At 39.6% G+C, this 24,222-nt stretch overlaps 1 protein-coding gene across 1 annotated transcript in view; it reads left to right on the top strand.

Annotated features, from left to right (window-relative positions):
• Positions 1–23,755, top strand: part of MAP3K7CL (MAP3K7 C-terminal like) — a 34,745-nt gene extending 10,990 nt beyond the window's left edge. Inside the window, exons 4-6 of the mRNA XM_009077902.1 lie at positions 785–843; positions 10,471–10,586; positions 22,993–23,755. Of these exons, the coding sequence (XP_009076150.1) occupies positions 785–843; positions 10,471–10,586; positions 22,993–23,173 (356 nt within the window). The 3' untranslated portion in view covers positions 23,174–23,755. The remainder of the gene's footprint in view (positions 1–784; positions 844–10,470; positions 10,587–22,992) is intronic.
• Positions 23,756–24,222: the final 467 nt, after the last annotated feature.

Below are 24,222 nucleotides of genomic sequence, written 5' to 3'. Positions count from 1 at the left end.
TAGGACCATAGAATGGTTTTGGTTGGGAGGAACCTTAAAGATCATCCAGTTCCAAACCCCCTGCCATGGGCAGGGCCACATTACACTAGAGCAGATTTCTCAGAGCTCCATCCAACCTGGCCTTGAACACTTTCAGAGGTGGGGCGTACATAGCTTCTCTGGACAAGGTGTTCCAGTGCCTCACCATCCTCACAGTAAAATATTTCTTCCTAATATCTAATCTAAAACCCCTCCCTGTCAGTTTGAAGCCATTCCCCTTTGTCCTGTCGCTACATGCCCTTGTAAATAGTCTCTCTCCTTTTTTCTTGTAGGCTCCCTTCAAGTACTGGAAGGCCACAGTTTGGTCAACCAAAAGAATTGTATTTGTGTTTCAGGGTTGCCAGGCTGGTTTGTGTGTTCTTGTGATTGTCTTCAAGTAATGTTCATAGTAACTATCTTTTCCTTAGAAGGCTTACTTTGAAGTGTAATGGAGAGAGCTCAGGAAGAAAGACAGTTGGGATTTATTTGTTTTATTAAATTATTAACTGTCTTTGTTTTGTTTCTTAATCACTGCAATACAAAACAGACTCTCTGTCTTTTCAGTTCCTAAATATTTTCTTATTACCAATTTACTAGTATTTTCAAGGAGCCTGTTAAGGCATCTCAAATGTAAAAGATAAGATGTGGAGGTGTTTGCAGGATCCCAAACTTTTTGTGAATATATGCAATATACAACTACATCAAACATTCTTTGCAATGCTCTTTCTGGTGGACATTGGCTTTTAACGTTTTGTTTACCTTTTAGATGATGTTTCCCCTGAAAACTTCTCTTTGGCATTTCCAGAACTAGATCAACAGCTTCAGGTAAACTTTTTAAAAATTCTTTTTTTAAATGACAGTTCTACTTCACATTTGCTATATTTGTTATGATAAAAAGCCTCTGAGTTTTACACTAAGGTGGAAGTTTTCACTGATGCCTTTCTAACCTATTAACATTTAATAGGACTGTATTTATCCACAGAAGAAAACATTATCTTTTCAAGATCTGCAGAAAATGTGACTTGACATTTTTAATCCAATTGCAGGGAAATTATTATTTCAACACTCTCACCTGCTTTTAAGATTTTTTTATACAGTTCCTGTGAGAGATACAGCATGTGCTGCTGAACTGCAGTGAAGAAAGTTCTTGTGGATATGATAGGAGAAGGAATGAGCCAGGTATTATATTCTCATGTCTGCAGGCTGTGCTATGGCTGGTATGATCAGCCTTCTCCGAAGCATTCCAAGAGAAGGCAAAGGTGTGTTTTGTAGTGCTATTTGACCATTAATCTTGGTTAGCTAAAGCCAGTCATTGGGATTGATGAGAACCTCCTCAAAACTGCTGCAACTCATGCTGCATGGCCAGCGACCCTAACGGTTGCCCTGGCAGGTGTTGTCAGACAGCAAGGGATAAAAGTGGTGATTCCTTTTGTGACCAGTCTGATTTGTCTGCGTAGGATGATGGAGCCCTGATATACTAGACAATGAGCAGTTGATGGCAACTCCATGGTTCACCAGGCACAGAGCCAACTCTGTATCCAGGGATTATTTCCCTTTCCTCTGTGGCGGTTCTGGAGTGTTTGTTGGCTTTTGTAAACTACTTCAGATCATCTGTGCTTCAGATCATCTTCCTCTGACATTTTGCTATGAAGGCGGTTGTTTCCTGAGTGTAAACTGAGAAAGGCATTAGCAGACCATTTTGTCCAATAATGTTGTCTGTCAGCTAGTGAGACAACACAGGAGGGCTGCTGACTTAAAGGGCTGACCCTGCTCTCCTGCTGCTTTCACCAAAAGGATGACTGAGAAAGCAAAGGAGGATGACAGAGACTCTCCTTGCTCTATTCCTCTCATCCTGAGAATATGGGCAGGTTCCTTAAGCATAACTAGGAATCATTAAAGGAACAAATAACAGCTTAAGATTCAGGATGAAAGGAACAGGGTGGTATGCCAACCTCTATATTCCACTGACCTTCCAGTGCAGCAAAGATGATTGGTATTTTTGTTCCCCTTACAAGAATTCCATTTGAGAAAAGCAGTAACTTTTGATGGCTGAAGCACTGAATTGAAAGTAAAGAACTTGCATTCTGTTTCCAGCTCTGTTGGTGACACATTGCCTAATCCTGGAAGAGTTGCTTCATCCCTCTGGTCATCTACGAAATTTGGTTAATAATTTAAGCCTTTTTTGTCGAAGAGCATTAAGATCAGTGGGTAAAAATTGTTATAAAAGAGAAAAGTATGATTATGGTTACTGCTTTTAGCACATAAAACCAAAATTACTAGCATTAGATGTAGGTACTCTACAGGACTAGTGATGATTTTTCTATTAGGACTTTTATGACCCATATTTCTGGAACATATAATATACTCTGAATGTGTAATTTCATGATAGACTGAAAATGCTCCTCTGGAAGCATTCAAGTCTGTTGGATAAATAATAGCCCTTCAGTAAAAATTTCTAAGTACTCATTAGAGCAATTGCACCAAGTACACCCTATTGTACTGTTATGTATTTGACAATTTTTTCAAGACAATCTTCCTTTACTGATCTCAATATGACAACAAATTCAAAGAAATGATCAAAGGCTTTGATTCAGATAATGTTCTTTTTATTATCCTTCAGAAAAGCTTTTGGTAATATTGGGGTAGTTGAAAGGATAACTGATGAGGACTATCTGTCTGAGTCAACCACTTAAAAGTATAAAATTATTCGTAGTGCTTCATCCTTTAGGTTTTCAAGCTTATGTGCATGTTTATATTTCAATGCCTTTAGGTTCAACCAGGAGCAGTTAGGTCAGCACAGGGTTCTGAGCTGATGCAGAGGTAATGGTACAGTAACTTTAGCAATGAAAACTTGAATATCCTTGCTTTTGTCAATCTGGATCACAGCGTAATGTGATAACTGTTTAATGTAATTACATTAAGTTTATACTGCTTCAAAACTTCAAACAGGCAATAACTGTTATAATTTATCGAGTTATGTTTTCTCAATAAGTAGTTTTTAAAAATGCTATAATCCAAGCTGCTGAGGGTATGTCAGCCCCATATAGCATGTGGTTGCAATTTATGTTAGTGTAACCATGCCAGTTTTGAAACAGGTAACTCCTGTATTACAGAAACAAATACAATATGAGCTTCACCAGGACCTGCACAAGTACTGAATGGCAGTGTCCCTTGTCATGCCATCCATGCTTTTCTCTATCCCAAAGTGAGCTGGTATAAAGCAGCACACACAAAGTGTCATGTAAACCAACCTTTTAATCAATTGTGCCGTAGCCACCTGAAATGCTAGAATTTGTAAGAATGCTGATACATATTTTCATAATCAAAATATCACATATAGAGCCACAAGATTCTCATCACCGTGCCATAAATACGGTCAAAAGCATCTGTATTTTATTTAAAGAAGCAAACTATAAATGCAGATTAGATGGCTAATAATAATAAGCACTTAAAAAAAAGGTAATTACTTCCCAGGTTTCCTTTCCGTACAAAGGAAATGATTGAAACTTGTTTTAAAAACAAACAGCCCAAATTAGCTGATCCTCAGGTTGGATTTTGAAAGGAGCTTGAAAGCTATGTAAGTTCACCAAGTCACTTGGAAAATCAGAGCCTTAGAATTCTATGCATGCAGGCAGCAGACTACAGCCTGAGTACCAAGCAATTTACACCTCTGTTTTAGGCTTCAAGCCCTCGTCCTCCTATGTTGGGCCCTGGCAGACAACTTGGCTATTTGAGCAGAATTACCTAGTGTTCCCACTTGTCCTCCCACGATCCTACCATACCTACTCCCTGGGCACCAGTATCCGATGGCAGGGCAAAGTTCAGTGCAGCCTTCCTTTGGCAGGGTAACAAGCCCTGCTGTCCAAGCACTGGCACTGGCTCTGTAGAGGTAGAGGTAGGATTGACGGAAGAGAAGATATTTCTGGCAAACTAACTGCAAATAGTAAATTCTCTATAAGGAGTCTTACTAAAGGACAGTCCTAGTTACAGCTTCTCTTTAAGAATAAAAGCGATCAGTCTTTGTGTTCTGATGTTCTAGCTAGGTTCAGAATAAAAATGTTTTATTTTCAAATTGCCTTTTGAATGTAACATTTCTTCTACCACTCTGAGAGGGACGCATTCCAAGAAGCAATTTTTAAGAAAATAACGACTGTCTCACAAGTTTTCCCTTTTTGGGTTTTTTTTTTTTTTTCATTATTTTGCCTAAATCAAAATGTGGCCAACCAGACATAAAAGCCCTATATATGAAAACAGAGCAGTATAAGCTATATATAGGTTCCTTTTGCAGCTCTATTATTAGAAAAACAACTATAAAGAAGTTCCTGACATGTTACCAGCTGTGCAAAACTCATGTTTAATAAACTTCTTGCTTTCAATTCCTTTTGCAGTATTGGAAATTATAAATACACTGATGAGCAACACTTTCAGTGAGGATAAAGCACATGCTTATTTGGGCTTTAGTGTCATTTCCTCCCACCCTGGTGTGAGCTGTGTGGTGGGTAGTGCAGCGAGGGTGGGCTGGCTGCACTTGTTACTTAGTCATGGGGAAGTTTTAACCTTTGTCTGTTGTAAAACCTGGATTGGTCCTTGGTTATCTGCATCGTGGGTGGTGGCCCCTCCGACAGACACTCTACGATGGGTTATCTGCTATATTTAGACACCTGCATCAGAATCTAAGGCCTCGTTGTTTAGGTCACTGAATGCAGAGGAAGGGATCTAGTGTTAAGTACCTGCATTACTATGCCCTGTGTGTTGCCTGTCCCAATCTGGCAATCTCCCTGTTCTCCATCAAAGTTTATTCTAGCTGGGAGAGCTGGGAGTTTGATCCTGAAGAGGAAAGAACACAAGTTACATATGGATGCACAGGGTGTTCTGTAATTCTTTATCATTCAAGGCCAGGTTGCATGGGGCTCTGAGCAACCTGGTCTAGTGAAAAGTGTCCCTGCATAGTGTGGGGGTTGGAACTAGATGATCTTTAAGGTCTTTCCAACCCAAAGCATTCTATGATTATATGGTTCCATGATCTCTTCTCATGAAATTGTGAGCTTGAGAGGCATTTATGTCATATTTTGTATTACAAGTCTGGAGATCAATGAAGTTATATGACCCTAAAATTGCTGCAGCAGAGAAAGAGCTCCAACCTTTTACAATATCAGTTTGTTATGTCAAGGGATAGTTTTTCATTCTTTTGTGGGAAATGCCTATACAAAAGAAGCAATAGAAGTGTTATGAAAGGGGTGGTTTATTATGTGTGATACAAGCATTTAGCAGAAATCTTGTTCACCCAATTCCAGAAACTTAAATTGATTCTACTGAATCAAAGGATTCTTGTTAGACAAAAAAATGTTTTAGAAAGCTTAGAAGTCTACTGTGTTTTCAAAGAGTGTGCTGTAATTTTTTAATATGTATTAAATTCCATGATAATTCCTAGACTACTGTGGTACTCTATAATTAGATTTGGTTGCCTATGAACTTGATAAGTCTTCTGTAATGCTGCTGTGATAACTGTGGTCTTAGATTATGTAAGACATGGATGTTCACAAAGTCAGAGCATCATGCTAATGTTAGAAAAGAATGGAAAATCTCTCAGGAAAGGAGAGCAAAACTCAAATGCTCTTGTCCAAATGCTCTTTTCCATTGACTGAATTGTTTGGAGTAAAGAGAACTGCTTATTTTCATAGTAAAACTACACTAGACTAGATATATCTTAAACTAGATAGCTGAAACTGGTTGAAGAGTTCCAGTTGCACAACAAAAACTAGCTGCAATGTGCAGCTATATCATTTGCTTGGACTTATGTGGTTTCTTCCAACATGGAAGAGTACACAAGGCTACATAATGAACATAGGACATGGGCAAAATATTGGCCCTGAACTTTCCAGTTTTCCAGAAGAGTTTAGCTGAAAATTACCAAATTTACAAAAAGCAAGTCAGCACTCTTTAATTAGACCAGTGCTAAAGACTGCTTTCTAGATGAGTTCATGTGAGCTGGCAAAACGACCTGATAAAATTTTTTCTTGAAACTTCAGCCCTTTCTGGAGAAAGTATGGAATGCTGATATTCGTATGGCAAGGCAAAACATACTTAATCATGTGAGTGAAGCAAATTAACCACCTGAAACTGTCCTTCTGTGTCCCTCAGCCAAGATCTTATTTAGAGCAGCTCCTTCAACCTGCCTTAAAAAGCAGGAAGAGCCACTCAGGCTCTTCCTATTTCTTCATGAACTGCCATTAAACATCTTCATGAACATTCATTAAATATCATGTTCCAGCACTTTTCATATCTAGATTCCAAACAGATGTCTAAATAATAGTGCATATGTCTTGTAAAGATGTACATACATAAGTGCAGTTACAGAATAGCCTATAAAAGGATCTCTTAGTATCTACTTGCTGGATTCTCCAGAGTGTTTGTCAGTGTTACAGTGAGTTATTCAGTAAAATACAAGGAAACATCAGACCTTGTTGAAGATCAGGCATGATAGGATAAACCACTAGAAGAACTTAGAGCTGCAGCTTTTGTAGTAGCTTTGTGAACAAAATCAGAGATGCTGCATGCACATATTTTGCCAGCACAGAAAAATGAGGGTGGATGATACTCAAGTCCGATATAAGCATGCACAGAAAAATGAGGGTGGATGATACTGAAGTCTGATATAAGCAGGATTAAAAGTAGAAACTGTTGCCATTAAATGTAACTTTCTTTGGTAGGGAGGTTTTTTGTTTGTCTACCAGGTATGCTTTTATGCATATTAATTTATGGACAGGCAAAGTACTTCATGAAGTAGTAAGCTCAGGCTGTCCTAAGAAGAAATCAAAGTATTGCTGTTGGCTTCTGAGTGAAGAAAAATATATACTGCAAATTGAACTTTATTAAAGCCTGTTGGCACTTTTCATATCTAGATTCCAAACAGATGTCTAAATAATAGTGCATATGTCTTGTAAAGATGTACATACATAAGTGCAGTTACAGAATAGCCTATAAAAGGATCTCTTAGTATCTACTTGCTGGATTCTCCAGAGTGTTTGTCAGTGTTACAGTGAGTTATTCAGTAAAATACAAGGAAACATCAGACCTTGTTGAAGATCAGGCATGATAGGATAAACCACTAGAAGAACTTAGAGCTGCAGCTTTTGTAGTAGCTTTGTGAACAAAATCAGAGATGCTGCATGCACATATTTTGCCAGCACAGAAAAATGAGGGTGGATGATACTGAAGTCTGATATAAGCAGGATTAAAAGTAGAAACTGTTGCCATTAAATGTAACTTTCTTTGGTTGGGAGGTTTTTTGTTTGTCTACCAGGTATGCTTTTATGCATATTAATTTATGGACAGGCAAAGTACTTCATGAAGTAGTAAGCTCAGGCTGTCCTAAGAAGAAATCAAAGTATTGCTGTTGGCTTCTGAGTGAAGAAAAATATATACTGCAAATTGAACTTTATTAAGGCCTGTTGTAACAAGTCACCTAAACTAGCAAACTTTTGCCAAAAAAATAGTATATAGACTTTGTGGAATACCACTGGGGTAGGATCTGCCCATGGCCTGGCCACAGATATTCAAAAAAATCATTCTGGGTGGAATGGAGACTTGTATCTCTCCTTTTCTCTTGTGATTGCAGTAGACTTGTTTGTTAAATAGTGAATGAATAAGCCTGTTTCATGTCGTGCTGGGCAGAAAGTAGTCATGGACACTCTTGGGACTACCGCTAAAACCTTTCTTAGAAATGCTACATTACAAAAGAGCGAACCAAATTGTCCAGTTCTGGCTACCCCATCCCTGGAACTGTTCAATGTCAGGTAGGACAGGGCTTGGAGCAACCTGGTCTAGTGGAGGGTGTCCCTGCCCATGGCAGGAAGGGTTGGAACAAGATGAGCTTTAAGGTCCCTTCCAACCCAAACCATTTTATGATATGATTCTATGACATGATTCTGTCTAATCATATAAAATCATAAAATATATATTTTACAGAAAAATACACTAAAAATTTAAAAAGTTCTTGACATAGTGCTTAATACCATCAGAGAAGATTGACAATAAATGTATGAACAGAATATTGGTAAACTGATTGTATCATTTGTTGTAAGTTTACTTTAAGTGCTAAAAGATCAGTGTAACCAAAAATGTCACTAAGAAGAAACAGTTATAGGAAGGGGTTTGACAGTCAGCAACTGGTTCTAAGTGGGAATTAGATACTAAGTTTCAGCATGACTAGATAATTTTTAGCTCTCTATATATATCTTTCGAGTGGGAAGATGGAATATAGAAACTGAACACTGCTTCAATTTTAAAACTGTTTTAAACCAGTTCAATGAATGGAAACTAAGTTGGAAGCAATTCCAAGCTGTTTGTTTGGGTTGGTTTTGTTGGGTTAATTTGGGGAGGTTTTGGTTGGGTTGGTTTTGGGTTTGTTTTTCTTTTGGTTGGTTTTTTTGGGGTTTGTTTTTTTTTTTGGTTTGGAGGTGGAGGTTTGGTTTTTTGGTTTTGTTTTCCAAGTATCATTGTTTGGGACTTTCCTCTCAGTACTGTCAAAAATTGATTTACTGTGATGCATTTGTTGATGGCTGATCTCTGGTAGGTACCAGAGATGCTACTTTGGCTCACCCTTGCAATCTTGGATTGGAGCACTGAGACTTCTGTCTTGTCAAATTTATGCTTATTATTTGGGTGGCTATATGGATGGTGCTATTGCTCAGCCACATTGAAATGCAATTAAAAGTCCTTTCCTAGGGATTAGATTCATCAAGCAATGGACTGCCCTTTCCCTGGATTCCCAAAATCTCCAAGACTGGACAGAATGAAACAATGTGCTGTAAAACAATTCTTCTGCAGCATTCATACATTTAGAGCATGGAAATCAAATGTCTGTGTAAAAGTTTCAGTGAGGAATCACATACCATCTACAAGTACCTGCAAGGTCCATACATAACTTACAGCTGTGCTTTGAGTTGTCTTAAGCCAACTTACCCTGGCTCCTGGATAAAAATATTTTTAATCTTTGAATATGTTTAATAAAAATTAAATTTCCAGTCTGCCTAAAACAAAGATCATAAATAGGAAAAGTCTAACAACCTGTGCTTTTCTTTGCCTAATAATGGCCTTAAAGGAATATTATACTACCTTGAAAAGTCAAAGTATGACAGCAAGAAATGCAAAAAAAATCTACTAATATTGTGAAAGGCAATTTGATGTCCTTTAACAAGACAGTAATGAAACTATTTTAAGTGCTTCCTTTTGCTTCAAACAGGTGGTTCAAGCATGCTATTTGTAGTTCATTTACAGTCAACAGATTCATGGCTAATAACTTAAAAATACTACACTTCCCAAAAGTGTTACAGCCACCATGTGACAGTCAAGCCTGAAGCCTGAATTGAGCTGCATTCTTTTTAAGAAACAAAAGTCACCAACATTTAACCAAAATGTATTTTCAGGATCTTGGTTGAAATTCACATGAGGAGTCCTAAGACAGGATAGTTTTATTTGCCATATTTATTAACTTCAGTGTGCATTGAAAAAAATTTAAAGTCTTGCTACAATGATGTCAGTACTTAGGTCAGGTAGTACAATGCTTTTCTCTTCACTGTGTCTCTTTTTAAACCTGATTCTTCTTTTCGTAATTGCTGTCATCCTTCTACTCTCAATCTCACCTGCACTTTTCATGGAAATTTAAAAGACTTTGCAAATATAGCTGATTTAACTCTCATGACCTGTCTGCTAACTAAACATATCCCCTTCTTCTACAGCAAATAGTGTTGCAGAGAAATGGTATTTTCTTGAGCAAACTATTTACAGATTGAGACATTGCTGGGATAGAACCCATCTAAATCTTGCCTGCACTGAAGTCACCAGTCTAACTCCTGTTAAGTCCAGCAGAATCATCCCCAGAGTCCCAATTCATGGTCCTGTCCCAGTTTGGGATAAACTGGAATAAGCATTGCATCTATGAATAAAAAGAGCATTTAGTCCATGTCTTTTCATGTGTTTTGTTCTCATCTTGCAGAACTGGAGAATAAGAGCTTGCTTGCACTCAAATTCCATTTCTTCTCAGGACTGCAGTTTCTGTAGTGAAAAGACACTCATGTGTTATGGGTCTGACCAATGCATCAACTCTAACACTTATATATCACTGTAGCTGAAAAAGAGGGAGGTAAGGGAGAAATCTTTCTTTGAAAAATCTTTAGGGATACTTTACAAAGCTGACTAGGAGAGTTCTGAAAATTCTTACAAGGTTTGAAGGTTTATGCATATTCTTATGTAGAGAAGTGGGTTAGTTTTTTTCCTTCGATGAAAGGCCATGACTAGGATACTTGGCCATATCCTGGAGCTAGGGGGAAAAATTTCTTTAGGTATTCTCACAGGAATTAAGATAAATATTCTATCTTAAAAATATGTGGGTTTATTAATAATATTTCATTTTAAACCAGTATTTGTTTTTCCTTCCTCTTTTTCTTAAAGCCTCTGCCTCCTTGTCATGACTCTAAGGAATCTATGCAAGTGTATAAACAGCACTGCAAAATAGCAGAAGAATACCATGAGGTCAAGAAAGAAATTGCTCTGCTGGAAGAAAGAAAGTGAGTAACTTTCCCAAAGGATTTACTGTTGCATATTCTCATCGTAAAATCCTGTTTTAAACATGACAGTTTCACATAGTATTTTCTGACCTTATATACATACATGTATATACACCTTATATACTTGTATATGTATACACCTATATATACATTTTACATGTATATACACCTTATATACTTGTACATGTATACATGTATATATACATTTTATCATTTCAGCCTTCCAGTACCTGAAGAGAGATGGACATTTCAGCCTTCCAGTACCTGAAGGGAGATGGACAGAGACTATTTACAATGGCATGTAGTGACAGGACAAGGCAGAATAGCTTCAAACTGTAGGTTTAGATTGGATATAAGGAAGAAATTCTTCCCTTCAGGAGTATTGGAGGAAGAAATTCTTCCCTTCAAGAGTATTGGGGCACTGGAAAAGGTTGCCCAGAGAAGCTGTGGCTGCCCCATCCCTGGAGGTGTTCAAGGCCAGGTTGGATGTGGCTTGGAGCAACCTGCTCTAGTGGAATTTTTCCCTGCCCATGGCAGAGGGGTTGGAACTGGATGATCTTTGGGGCCCATTCCAACCCTGGCCATCCTATAATTCCATGATTCCATACCTCTGCCTGACTATTACAGTACAACCCAACAAGTAGGCCAGTGTTCCATAAGATCAACTGGGGCCACTAAGAGCTCTCATAGTTCTGGGCCCTTAACTATGTGGATGTCCTTAAAACCTTCATTGGCAGCCTCCAGGTCACATAACAATCCAGTTTAGGCAGTTCAAGTCCCCTTTTTAATCTTAGGGATTTTTTTTCTATCTGTTTTATTGAAGAACATAATGGATCATTGGTTAGTATAAGAGTACTTATGTTTTATTGAAGAACATAATGGATCATCAGTTAGTATAAGAGTACTTGACAATATTAGTAAACATTTTTCTGAGAGGTTCATTGAGTCCATGTACATTACTTCAATGTACATTGGCATTTTAGGTCTTCATGCCTGAAGTGCATAAACTGGACACTTTTTTTCTTGTCTATGGCCTGTAGTCACAGCCTTGTCATCTTTTGTATGACTATTAAATGGCAAAGTGCACTCTGTGACTCTCAGACCCTGTCCACAAGAAACCTGAAAAGAAATTCAAAGAGAGAAAAAAGGATGAGTAGTGAAATCTTTGCCCAGTTGACCTTGCAGTTCAGCCAAGTTTGCTTCCATGGGAGTCTTCAGCTGCAGAAGCAAGCTGGTGGGAAAGAAACTGGTGAAATCCCGTAGTCTTACAAGGTAGCCAAAAAACTCCCTGAATCCAGACTATGCAGGGTAAGAAAGAGAGATGTCTTTATCAGGGCTGATGACAACAGGCCAACTTGTTGCCTAAAGTGTCAGAGCTAGGTGAGGTTTTCTACTACAAATCATATTCCACTGAAGGACCTGCATGATGCTCAGGCCCTGAAACTGACACCAAAGTTAAAAAAGAAGGAAAAATACCAGAAGAGATTAACATATAAACCCAAAAGGTAGCCACAGATCACTTCGGGTTTAGAGTCTACTAATATAAATCCATTATTATTACTGACACGTCCCTGTATCAGTTATGCCTATCTATGAAGGATGCTTTGAGCCCATGAAAACTAGACATTCATATATATTTTTGCACTTTCTAGGATGAATAAAAAAAAGAGTGCAGTTTGAATGCATTGGGGGTTTTTGTGTATGGAGTCTGTGGTACTAGCTGAATTAGAAATATTTTGTTGCTTGAGGATGTACATGCACACAATTGTTTACCTGAGCTCACAACTATCCTAATCCACCTCTAAGCCCTGAACTCAGCCTCTCAGTGGTGGTTATCCTGGATGAATTAAGGGCTTCAGGCTGGCATTTTCCTTCATTCCACCAGGGGATGCCAACAGTGGAACAATGTCAGGAATCTTCCACCACTGCTACCTTTCCTGTACGTGTTCTGTCAATTCCATACCACAGTAAACATATGTTAAGAGTGGCTGAATAAGGCAACAAATTGAATTATATTATTTTGATTCTTATGTACCTTCTAGTTACATATTTGTGACCTAGATTCTGTATAGCTGTGAAATGCCTAAACATGACAAATATCAGTGCAGCTCCTTTCACTACTGCCCAGATCTCTTAATCTGAAAAAGTGCTTCTACAGCACTGGGATCAAAGATGCTTAATTTCCTACAGGTTGGTGCACTGTGGTTTAAAAAGCTGCACATGCCAACTGAAGCTTTTTTTAATCCAGATGCAAACTGTTTATAACTTCTCCCTCCAGATAGATTCTCCATTTTGTAGTATTTTGGAGTAGGTCTCATGAGATTGCTTTTCCTCTTCAGGGTGTCTTTCCTTTCTTGAGAAACTAATTGGGACCTCTTCACTGCATAAAGTTTGGTTGAAATTGGAAGGTGAATTAGAAAGTTATTTGGACATATATACATTTACACACATGTAAGCATACAAACCTGAACACATTAATCTTGACTTTTATATAAAACTGGATAGAAATGGAGTGTAAATGTGAAGGTGAAGGAGTAACAAAGAATTAAAAGAGAGTTTTGGTCTAGTGATCAGTGATTTTATGTCTAAAAACATTCTCAGCACTTAGAGTTTGAGAGTTAAAAGAAGTTTAGGGGGTAGCATATAATGCATGAGAAGGAAAAAAAAAAGTGCAAGGTCCTACACCTGGGTCACAGCAATCCCAGACACACCTATAGTCTAGTCAGAGGAGTGGTTGAGAGCAGCCCTGCAGAGAAGGACTTGGGGATGATGGTTGATTAAAACCTCAATGTGAGCTGCAGTGTTTGCTCACAGCCCAGGAAGCCAAATCCTGGGCTGCAACAAAACGAATGTGGGCAGCAGGTCAAACAAGGTGATTCTCCCCCTCCACTCTGCTCTTGTGAGACCCCACCTGGAATACTGTGTACAGTTCTGGTGTCCCCAACATAAGGACATGGAACAGTTGGAGCAAGTCCAAAGGAGGTCACAAAGTTGATAAGAGGACTGGAGCATCTCCCCTATGAAGACAGGCTGAGGAAGTTGAGGCTGTTTCAGCCCAGAGAAGAGAAGGCTGTGTGGGGACCTCATAGCAACCTTTCAGTATCTGAAGGGACCTACATGGAAGCAGGAGAAGGACTCTTCATTAGGAACTGTAGTGATAGGAGTAATGGGTGCAAACTGAAAGAGGGGAAATTTAGGTTGGATACTTTTGCTGTGAGGGTGATAAGACACAGGAACAGGTTGCCAGGGGAGGTTGTGGATGCCTCAACCCTGGCAGTGTTCAAAGCCAGTGTGACTCCACCACCTCCCTTGGCAACCTATTCCAGTGCCTGACCACCCTAACAGTGAAAAAAATTTTCCTAACAGCTAATCAGAATCTCCCCTGTCTCAGCTTATGACCATTCCCTCTAGTCCTCTCATTGCAGACATGGCAGAAGAGACCATCCCCCATCTCTCTACAACCCTCTTTCAGGTAGCTGTAGAGAGTGATGTAGTCACCCTTGAGCTGCCTCTTCTCAAGGCTAAACAAACTCAGTGCCCTCAGTTGTTCCTCATACGACGTTTTCCAGACGTTTTATGAGCCTCATTGCCCTTCGCTGGACTTGCTCCAGCTCCTCAATGTCCTTTTTTAATTGAGAAGCCCCAAACTGACCACAGGACTCGAGGCGTGGCCTCACCAATGCCAAGTAAAGGGGCATGATTACTTCCCTAGTCCTTCTGGCCACACTATTCTTGACATAGGCCATGATGCCATTGGCCTTCTTGGCCACCTGTGCACACTGTTAGCTCATACTGAGCTGCTGTCAACCAGCACCCCCAAGTCCCTTTCTGACGAACAACACTCGAGCCACTTCTCCCCCAGCCTGTAGCACTGCATGGGGTTATTGTGACACAAGTGCAGGACCTGGCACTTCACCCTACTGAGCCTCATGCAGTTGTCCTCAGCCCTTTGATCAAGTTAGTTCAGGTCTCTCTGTAGAGTCTTCCTACCCTCAGGTGGATCAATCCTCCAACCCAATATACTTATATATGTATATAGTTATACTTAGGTATACACCTTATAATTGCAGCCTTCCAGTACCTGAAGGGAGCCTACAAGAAAGATGGAGAGAGTTTATTTACAAGGACATGTAGAGTTAGGCCAAGGGAGAATGACTTTAAACTGACAGAGAGTAGGTTTAGATTGGATATACGGAAGAAATTCTTCCATGTGAGGGTGTTGGGGCACCAGAGAAGTTGTGGCTGCTCCATCCCTGGAAGTGTTGAATATTCCATTCTTAAAAGCAAAGGATGCTTTGAATTTTCTAAGAAGTCTGATGAGATGCACAAGCTTTTAGCCTCAAAAGTTATAACCAGATTGAAAAGATGGCGTTTGCAGCTTTCTGAAATTTGTCCCTGTTGTGTTGTTATCTTCTTGTACATTTGAATTTAAATATATGGATATATATATTCATGTACCTCCACATAGAAATATATGGAAAGAAAGATTCCACATTGCCTAATACACTTGCTATCTATTCTCTATTTCTTTTAAATCTTATTTTGATTCAATGGACAATGATGGAATTCCATTCCTTATAATGGAAACAAGCAGTTCTTACAGTGTTTCTCAGCATACATTTTTACCAAATGCAACTACAAATGTTGTTGGATTATACCTCTGCTAGTGCTCCCAACTTCCTCTCCACAGATCAATTTATGTGTGGAATATGATGGCAAGTCCCACCTGGCAGTGTCTACACCTGTGGTACCTACTGATAGTACACTGTTAGCACAGGATACTGAAGGCTGTGATTCACAGGAAAAAAAGGAGAAAATGGATTGAGCAAATATTTTTGATTTGTTGGCTAGGAGGAAGAAATAACGTTAAGTTAACCTGACATAAATATCCATACAGGTACTGGAGGTTTTTAGTAAAATGAAAAACGGAATAGAGTTAATTCTTGTTTAAATAATTTTTGTTCCAACCTCCAAAGTTCACTGTAACCTTTTATACATTAAATGATATAAGCAGGTGCATTTTTAAAGGAGGCATCTTGAAGAGATACAAAGTTGAAAACCAGTGTTTTAAAATAGTCAGAAACATTTAATCTTTCCAAAGGCTTTTACAACTTCTGCTTAGCTTGACTTGTCTCTCACTGTAGTGTGAGAATCAAGTATGGCCATAGCATTAAAAAGTCAATGATGTGAAATGACAAGGGTTGCTTTTCATCAAGACAAGAACAGAGCTTATTTGCCCTTTCTCTTTTATGCAGTGTAGATGGTGAGAGAATGTATTAGCCTGGGAGCAGGAGAGAAGATGACAACTATTTCACAGGAAGATTGGAAATGTGAGAAAGACAGGTTACAGTTTCAAAAAAGGGAAAATCAAAGGACAAATAAATCAGAAGGGGGAAAAAGTTACTCAAGAAAAAGACAAACAAAGGAAGCAAGAAATCAAAAGAAATTCAAAGAACATAGGGTAGAATTTTTGTTAATATAATCATAGCTTTGCTTGCTGTCTTCACTCAGCAATACGTAGTACAAAGGAAAAAATCACTCTGGAATGGGAGACATGATCGGAAAGAAAGAAAAGGGTGTGGAAGCAAGAACACACCACATTTAGGGCACAGAATGTAATTTAATTTATGTTCCAGAAACACACATGTATTTCCATAACAGATGGTTTTGGGTATCTAAGTTTGGGTGAAAGGGATGGGATGGCTGGTTATTTTGAGCACTTGTTATATTGCTATTACTAGATAATGGCCCTGGATTATGTAGTTAAATATTAGAGTTGCCATGGTTGCTAGCTATATCTTATATTCTTAGCACTGGCTGGTTATCTCTTTTTCTTTCCCCAGACAATTCTAATATAACTCTCCAGAAAATATCATTTAATCACCACCTGGTTTAGGACCACTTCTTTTCTTTGCCATGGATATGATTTCTTTTCCTTCTTTTATACATTTTACAGCAGAGACAGAATCATAGAATTGTTAAGGTTGGAAAAGACCTTTAGGATCATCAAGTCCAACCATCAACCCAGCATTATCATGTTCACCATTAAATTGGGTCCTCAAGTTTTTTGAACACCTCCAGGGGTGTTGACTTCACCACTAAGCTGGGCAGTCTGTTCCAGTTCTTGACAACCCTTTCAATGAAAGTTTTTCCTAATATCTAAGCTGAACCTCTCCGGCACAATTTGAGGCCAATTCCTGTCATCCTGTCACTTGTTACCTGAGAGAAGAGACTGACCCCCCCTTGGCTACTTCCTTTCGGGTAGAGAGCAAAAGGTCTCCCCTGAGCCTCCTTTTATCCAGGCTGGGCCCCACTCAGCTCCCTCAGCCGCTTTTCATCAGATTTTTGCTCCCGACCCTTCCTCAGCTCTGTTGCCCTTCTCTGGACATGCTCCAGCACTTCAATGTCTTTCTTGTCGTGAGGGGCCCAAAACTGACCCCAGGATTTGAGGTGTAACCTCACTAGTGTCCAGTATAGGGGGATGGTCACTGCCTTGGTCCTCCTGGCCACACCATTGCTGACACAAGCCAGGATGCCACTGGCCTTCTTGACAAATGACATACAGTGGAGTTGTCTGCTTAATTTTGTGGGACCCTTCTGTATGCTTTAGCATCCTCTCATGACCATAGGACTGTTTCCAGCCCAGATGGTTTATCCAGGTACACTGTTTCTGGAGTGTCTTCCCCATCACTGTTGTGACAAGTGGTCTTCAGACTTCTAGGTACTGCAGAAAAAGACTGGTGTAAACCATAAAGGCAACCTTTTAGCTCAATAATTTTCCCATTCTAGACCTGATTTTTCATCACCTCACATGTATCCAAAATGTGATTACTTGCCAAATAGTGGAAATTAAATTACAGCTTTTTTAATACAAAAAGAGACCTCCTGGTCTAGTGGGAGGTGTCCCTGTCAATGGCAGGGGGGTTGGGACTAGATCATCTTTAAGGTCCCTTACAACCCAAACCATTCTGTGATTCTATGATCTTTTATGAGTTGGCATCTGAAACATATTTTCATTTATATTAAAGCAGTCTGTCTCACTGTTTTAAAAATTAATTAGTAGACTTTGAACACACAGCTGCAGTCTCTTCAGACAGCAATAACTTTACAGGGGCTCATTTTACCTCCTGTTCTGAAAGTCATGTCAAATGTGGGAAGAGAAAATGACCTTATGGCCACGAGAACACACGGACACATTAGCCAGGAAGAAATGTGTACTGCCACAGATGCATTATCCTAAATACATTGTTCACAACCAGGGAAGGACAAATCTGCCTCTTTGTATTCTGGGAGCTGTTTTCATGGTGTCCAGTCCATCTCCAAATACACTCATCTCCAGACAGACTCATCTGCTTAGCTTGTCACTTTTCTTGGTATTTATTCATTGTGAATATTAGTGTTAAGGGACTGTTCTCTGCCTGGTCAGTTGTTAAGACCAGGACAAGAGAAATAATTTCCCTAAGACCATCCTGTGTTTTTCTCCTGCTCTGGCATGCTTGTGGTTTATTGGTTTATGATGCAAATCACAGTCATCTTCTCTTCTCTCCCACATCTCTCCTCAAGAAGTAACACTTAAAGGGTACATTACAGATTGTCTCAAAGCTTTGAGTACCTCAGCACTGTTTGAGCAAATACTTTCTCAATGCTGTTAATATTTAAACATGGGGTAACCATTAACAGGAAACACAGATTACACAGTGCTAGATGTATTTATTAAGCATCCATAACGAAGGCTAGATGGTGCAAGAGTTTAGTGTGGTGTTCTTTAACCTCTGGAAGCTAAGTTCAAATCCTGGATTAGATCAGAAGCAAATATTAGTTACTGTCTTCATCCTTTTGTGAGCTTCGTAAACTACACCATTCATAACATTTAGCAATTCCCTGGTATTCTAATTTTAGATCTATGGCAGGCTGACAATATTTGCCTGAAACATCACCCTACCCCGTAAACAGGTGTTGATCCTGGTGGGAAGGGAATAAGTGGGCTCTGCTGACTCAGAAGTGGGCAATTTTACTACCTCAGTGCAAGGAAACTGCTTTCTGTGAGGGAGGTCCTAGAGTGTGGATTACAGCAATGAGTGTACTGATTTTAATGCATTTATATTTTGTTTAATAGCAAAGCTAGATCCTAAGGGAAAAATATCTTATATGTGCTGCTTGAGTATTACTGGAGAGCAGCACAAAAAGCATTCTTGCACAGAGCCTTATCTTATCAAATCAGAGCTGACACTCATTAATAGAGCTGTCTGAGTTTGCACATTGTCTGTCTGTGCCACTGCTGGCTCAAGTCCAAATAGAGTAGTTAGTACCATTCATTTTCAAGTGCTGAAAGACCATGCAGAAAAGACACCTCCTTTTAAGATGCTGATTGCTTATTAGTGTGTTCACTGCATCTCCCTTTAAGAAGCTCATAAGTGTAAGAAAAGTAAGGAAGAATGATTCTGAATTCATTTGGACACTTCTGAAGAAGTCCCACTGTAAAAGAAGATCAAGTTCAAGACCATCTAAGGAACCTGAATGTTCCTAAGTCCATGAGTCATGATGAAATTCATCCTCGGGTCCTGAGGGAACTGGTGGACATAGTTGCTAAGCCACTATCTATAAATTTTGAGAAATCGTGGCAGTCATGTGAAGTCCCTGATGACTGGGAAAAGGGAATATAACCCCTGTTTTTAAAAAGGGGAAAACAGAAGAACCAGGAAGTTATAGACCAGTCTGTCTCACCTCTGGGCCGGGCAAGATCATGGAGCATATTCTCCAGCAAGCTATGCTTAGGCACATGAAAATCAAAGAGGTGATAGGTAAAAACCAACATGGCTTTACCAGGAGCAAGTCATGCCTGACAAATCTGGTGGCTTTCTACAATGGGGCCACAGAATTTGTGGATAGGGGCAGAGCAATACTGTCCCACATTACATCCTTTTCTCTAAGTTGGAGAGCCATGGATTTGATGGATGGACCACTCAGTGGATAAAGAACTGACTGGACAGTTGCACACAGAGAGTTGTGGTCAGCAGCTCATTGTCCACGTGGAGGCCAGTGAGGAGAGGTGTCCCTCAGGGGTCGGTGCTGGGACTGAAATTGTTCAACATCTTTGTCAGCAACATGGACAGGGGGATTGAGTGCTCCCTCAGCAAGTTCATAGACAACAGCAAGCTGTGTGGGCATAGCTGGAGGGAAGGGATGTGACATCCAGAGGGACCTTGACAGGCTTGAGAGGTGGAACAATGCAAACCTAATGAAGTTCAACAAAATGAAGTGCAAGGTCCTGCATCTGGGCCATGGCAATCCCAGGCACAGCTACAGGTTGGGTGGGGAAGTAATTGAGAGAAGCAATGAGGCAAAAGATTTGGGTGTGATGGTAGATGAGAAGCTCACCACGATCCGACAGTTTGCACTAGCAGCCCAGGAAGCCAATTGAGTCCTGGGCTGCATCAAAAGAATTGTGGCCAGCAGGTCAAAAGAAGTGATTCTCCCCTTCTACTCTGCTCTTATGAGGCCCCACCTGGAATACTGCATGCAGTTCTGGTGTCCCCAGCATAAAAAGGACATGGAACCATTGGAGCAAGTCCAGAGGAGGCCACAAAGTTGGTAAGAGGGCTGGAGCATGTCCCCTATGAAGAGAGGCTGAGAAATTCGGTTTTGTTCAGCCTGGAGAAGAGAAGGTTGCATGGAGACTTCATAGTAGCCTATCAGTATCTGAAGGGCCTATAGGGGATCCAGAGAGGGACTGCAATGATAGAACAAGGATTATTCAAATTGAAGGAGGGGAAATTTAGGCCAGATATTAGGAAAAAGTTTCTTACTGTTAGGGGGGTGAGACAGATTCTGTGGCTGCCCCAACCCTGGTGATGTTCAAAGCCAGGTTGGATGAGGCCTTGAGGAACCTGGTCTAGTGAGGAGGTGTCCCTGCCCATGGCAGGGAGGGTTGAGACTAGATTATCTGTAAGGTCTCTTCCAACACCTAAAATTCTATGATTCTATGATTGAGTGATTTAACAGTCTGTAATTTGAATGATCTTAATTTAATCCCTCTGTCTAGCATTGCACCAGAGAATAATTGCAAAGAAGTATTGCTGAAGCTCTGTTTTGGTCTCCAGAGGCAAATGTCTTCAGAGGAAGCCCTGAGAGTCTGAAGTGATTAAAGGTCCTGGACTCGTAAAACCTCATTGTCCCTGAATGCATGTCACTCTCTAAAGCACACATGCAATTACTCCTCCATGGCCTCTGTCCCACTAATAAGACATGTCTAGCAAGATCATCTTTGAAAATTGGTTGATTTAGCATGGCCCAAGCAAAGAGAAATGAACCTGTCAATGGCTTGCTGCTTTAAAAAAGTTTACAACTACGTTGTGTCAAATGCAAACAGAATTTTGCTGAGCAAAAATATGCTCTTGATGTTTTCTCTCAAAGACCTGGTTGAATATACCTTTCACCTGGTGAAAGGAAAGAGAAGAGGCTTTGCTGCTGCATAGCTGCTCTGCATTACACCATCGGTATAAAACAAAGCCAACATATTTAGATTCAGGAGGATGCCTGTATGCTGCCTCTTCAGGATGATTTAAAATTTCTGTGATGGCTGCTAACTCTTCCCTTCTTGGTTTTTTTTTGTTGGTTTGGTAAACACAATTGGGAGAAATGGCCATGCCAAGGGTCTCTTCTAACTTGTGACACCTTGAACTGCAGTAACTATGTCTGTAAACAGTCAGCTAAACCATGGACAAACTCTGCTATCACTGAAAGCTGCAGCAATGACAGAGGAAGGTCAAACTGATCCTAAAAGGCAGCCAGACAGAAGTTTTTTTAAAGCCCAAGTGCTTACAGTATTGCTGCTTTAAGTGGTAGCTTTGCAGCTAAGTAACATAGGTGATCAGCAAATGCTGAAATGCTATCTCTGCGTGAATACTCTGACCTGTGGGAATAGAATTCCTGATCTGTAGGAGTTTCCTGTCTGAACGCACTGGTGTAGCCTGACAAGAGGGCTCCTTTTAAGGACTGCAGTGAAAGCTATCCACTTTGAAGGCATTACATCCTCTCACTAATGATCTATACACATTGTTTTGACATGACTGAGAAATAAAGTCACAGGGTTATGAACAGTTAAAGATTAACTAATCTCTGAGATAGAAAGATTGAAAGAACTAAGAACCTTTTAGAAGAGACTTCCTGTAGCAGGGGTGACTAACTGATTTAACTTAAAGGGGAATAAAACCACAGAAGCCAGGCTAGCCTGCTGGGTGACTAAGTGGAGAGCCCTGTGAGTTACTCTTCAGTGTGTTTTGGCTTAAGACCTCTTTCATCTTAACTTGTGCTGAGGTAATTTCCGTTGATATTCTGCAGGAGACTCCAGCTCCTGGCCAGCTCAGGGAATACAAGGCACTATACAACTTCATCCAGAAGAAGCAACAGCTTGCATACTCGTGTGTCTGCTCCTAAAAGGACCAGAAGGGGTCAGGTTTGCAGCTCTATTGCTCTTCCTCAGCAGTAGGGCTAAGGTCTTAGTCTAAACACATTACAGAAACCCTAAATGTAGTTCAGATGCATGTGCCTGGTATTTACTAGAATCATTAGTAGCAGAGAAAAGGAAAGCAGTGCACTTCACAGATAAAGCTAACCAACCAGATAAAAAAGCCCTCACTCTCTTTCAATTATATTTTTGTATCGAGAGAAAAATAAATTGCTCTTCTCCTGGCAAAGTATTAGCAAGCAATCTCTAGGAACTTGTTTCTGCACCACAAACTGCATGTTCAGCTCTTACTGAAGTTAGAGATGACAGAATCATTCAGTCATAGAACAGTTTGAGTTGGGAGAGGCCTTAAAGACCATCTAGTTCCAATGCACTGCCATGGGCAGGGATACCTTCCACTAGACCAGGTTGCACCAAGCAACATCCAATGTGGCCTTGAACACTTGCCAGGGATGGAGCAGCCACAGCTTCCCTGGGCAACCTGTGCCAGTGCCTCACCACCCTCACATGGAAGACTTCTTTCCCAGTATCCAATCCTCTTCTTTCAGTTTAAAGCCATTCCCTTGTCCTGTCACCCTTGTGAAAAGTCCCTATCCAGGTCTCTTGGAGCCCCTTTTGGTACTGGAAGGGGCTCTAAAGTCTCCCTGAAGCCTTGTCTTCTCCAGGCTGAACTGATACAGACACTTCAAGGTCCTCAGCATTTTGCAGGTTTGGTCACTGAACAGCAAACCTGTCAGAGATTTTGGCAGCTTCATCTTTTCAATGGAAAAAGGAGGACTCATTTTTCAAATTAACAAATTAATTTTCTAGGTCTTTTTTCCCAAAGAGCTCAAGTAATACCATGTCAACAATCTACAGTCCAGCCTTGACCTAACACAGGGTGACAAATTTTTGCATACTACCATTTTTAATATTTGTGGTTTTTTTCATAATTGTCAGAAAGGAGCTGATTGCCAGGCTGGAACAAGTGGAAAAAGAAAGCATGGATGCTGCAGAGCTGGCTAAAGAGTATGCAGAACTGACAGAGGAGAACCGAATGCTGAAGCTGGCACAGACACAGTGTGTGGAGCAACTGGAAAAGCTCAGAATACAGTACCAAAAAAGACAGGGTTCCTCATAATTCCCAGCTAACTTGTGTGAGGCAGTTCATACAGGATTGGTCCTATGCTGGAAAGAGATTTTAAAATAAAGATCTGTTTAAAATGTTATAATACTTTAATACAGATACTGAGTATGTAGAAGTCTATATTTGATTTGATGTTTGCCAGCCAGTAGCTTAATATAATGGATATTTCATCCATTATATAATGGATATTTTATTTCAAGTAACATAATTGAAGTTAATCTATCCCCATTATATGTTCTAGTAGATCAGGTTTCGTTTCTAAACATATTTCTTCCAATTTAAGAAGATATGGACACACTAGAAAATGATATAAATAGTCTCTGTTGGAAATTTGGACCATACTAAGACATACAGCAGGGACAATGTTAATATATGGAATACATTTCTGTTAATTTTAGTTTGGTGAAGATTTTTTAAATTATTTTCCTCATGCCTAAAGTGTTTGGAAGTTATCTTAAAACAGATCTCCTCACCAGTAAAAACTATACTTCATTATCTCATGGCAACTTTACATTGTTATATAAAATCTGAGAAATTGCACATTAAAAATTGAAGTAACATAATTATTTTTTATCAAATGAGTTAATTGCACATTAAAAATTGAAGTAACATTATTTTTTATCAAATGAGTGCACTGCTGGTACTAATTTGCAAGTTATTAAATGAAAAGGAAACAGATGAGATCAAACTTTCCTTCCTCAAACATAAAGATAGCTTGAAAGTCTTTTTATTGTACTTTTTGGCATACAAGAAATGAAAAATTAATATAAGAATCATAGTTTCATCACAGTTTCCACTGAGACTGTATCAGCAATAATGCTATGAGGATATTTTGTTCTTATTTTCCAGTCTGTTTTGAAACATCAGTGGCTGTAAGTAGGGACAGGAGTTCTGTGATATACAAATAACTAGGAAGTAAAATGTTGGTTTTAATTGCTCTATTTATCCCTGTCTTTTCCTAGATCAACTGAAAATTCTTTGTTACACTTCCATTTCTATTCATACAGTATTTTTTTCATTAAAAGTGGATATAGAAAAGCCAT

Source organism: Acanthisitta chloris, unplaced genomic scaffold (assembly GCF_000695815.1).
Source record: "Acanthisitta chloris isolate BGI_N310 unplaced genomic scaffold, ASM69581v1 scaffold8847, whole genome shotgun sequence".
NCBI classification, from domain to species: domain Eukaryota; kingdom Metazoa; phylum Chordata; class Aves; order Passeriformes; family Acanthisittidae; genus Acanthisitta; species Acanthisitta chloris.
Note: the sequence above shows the minus strand (reverse complement) of the source record. Positions and strands in the feature narration are given on the sequence as shown.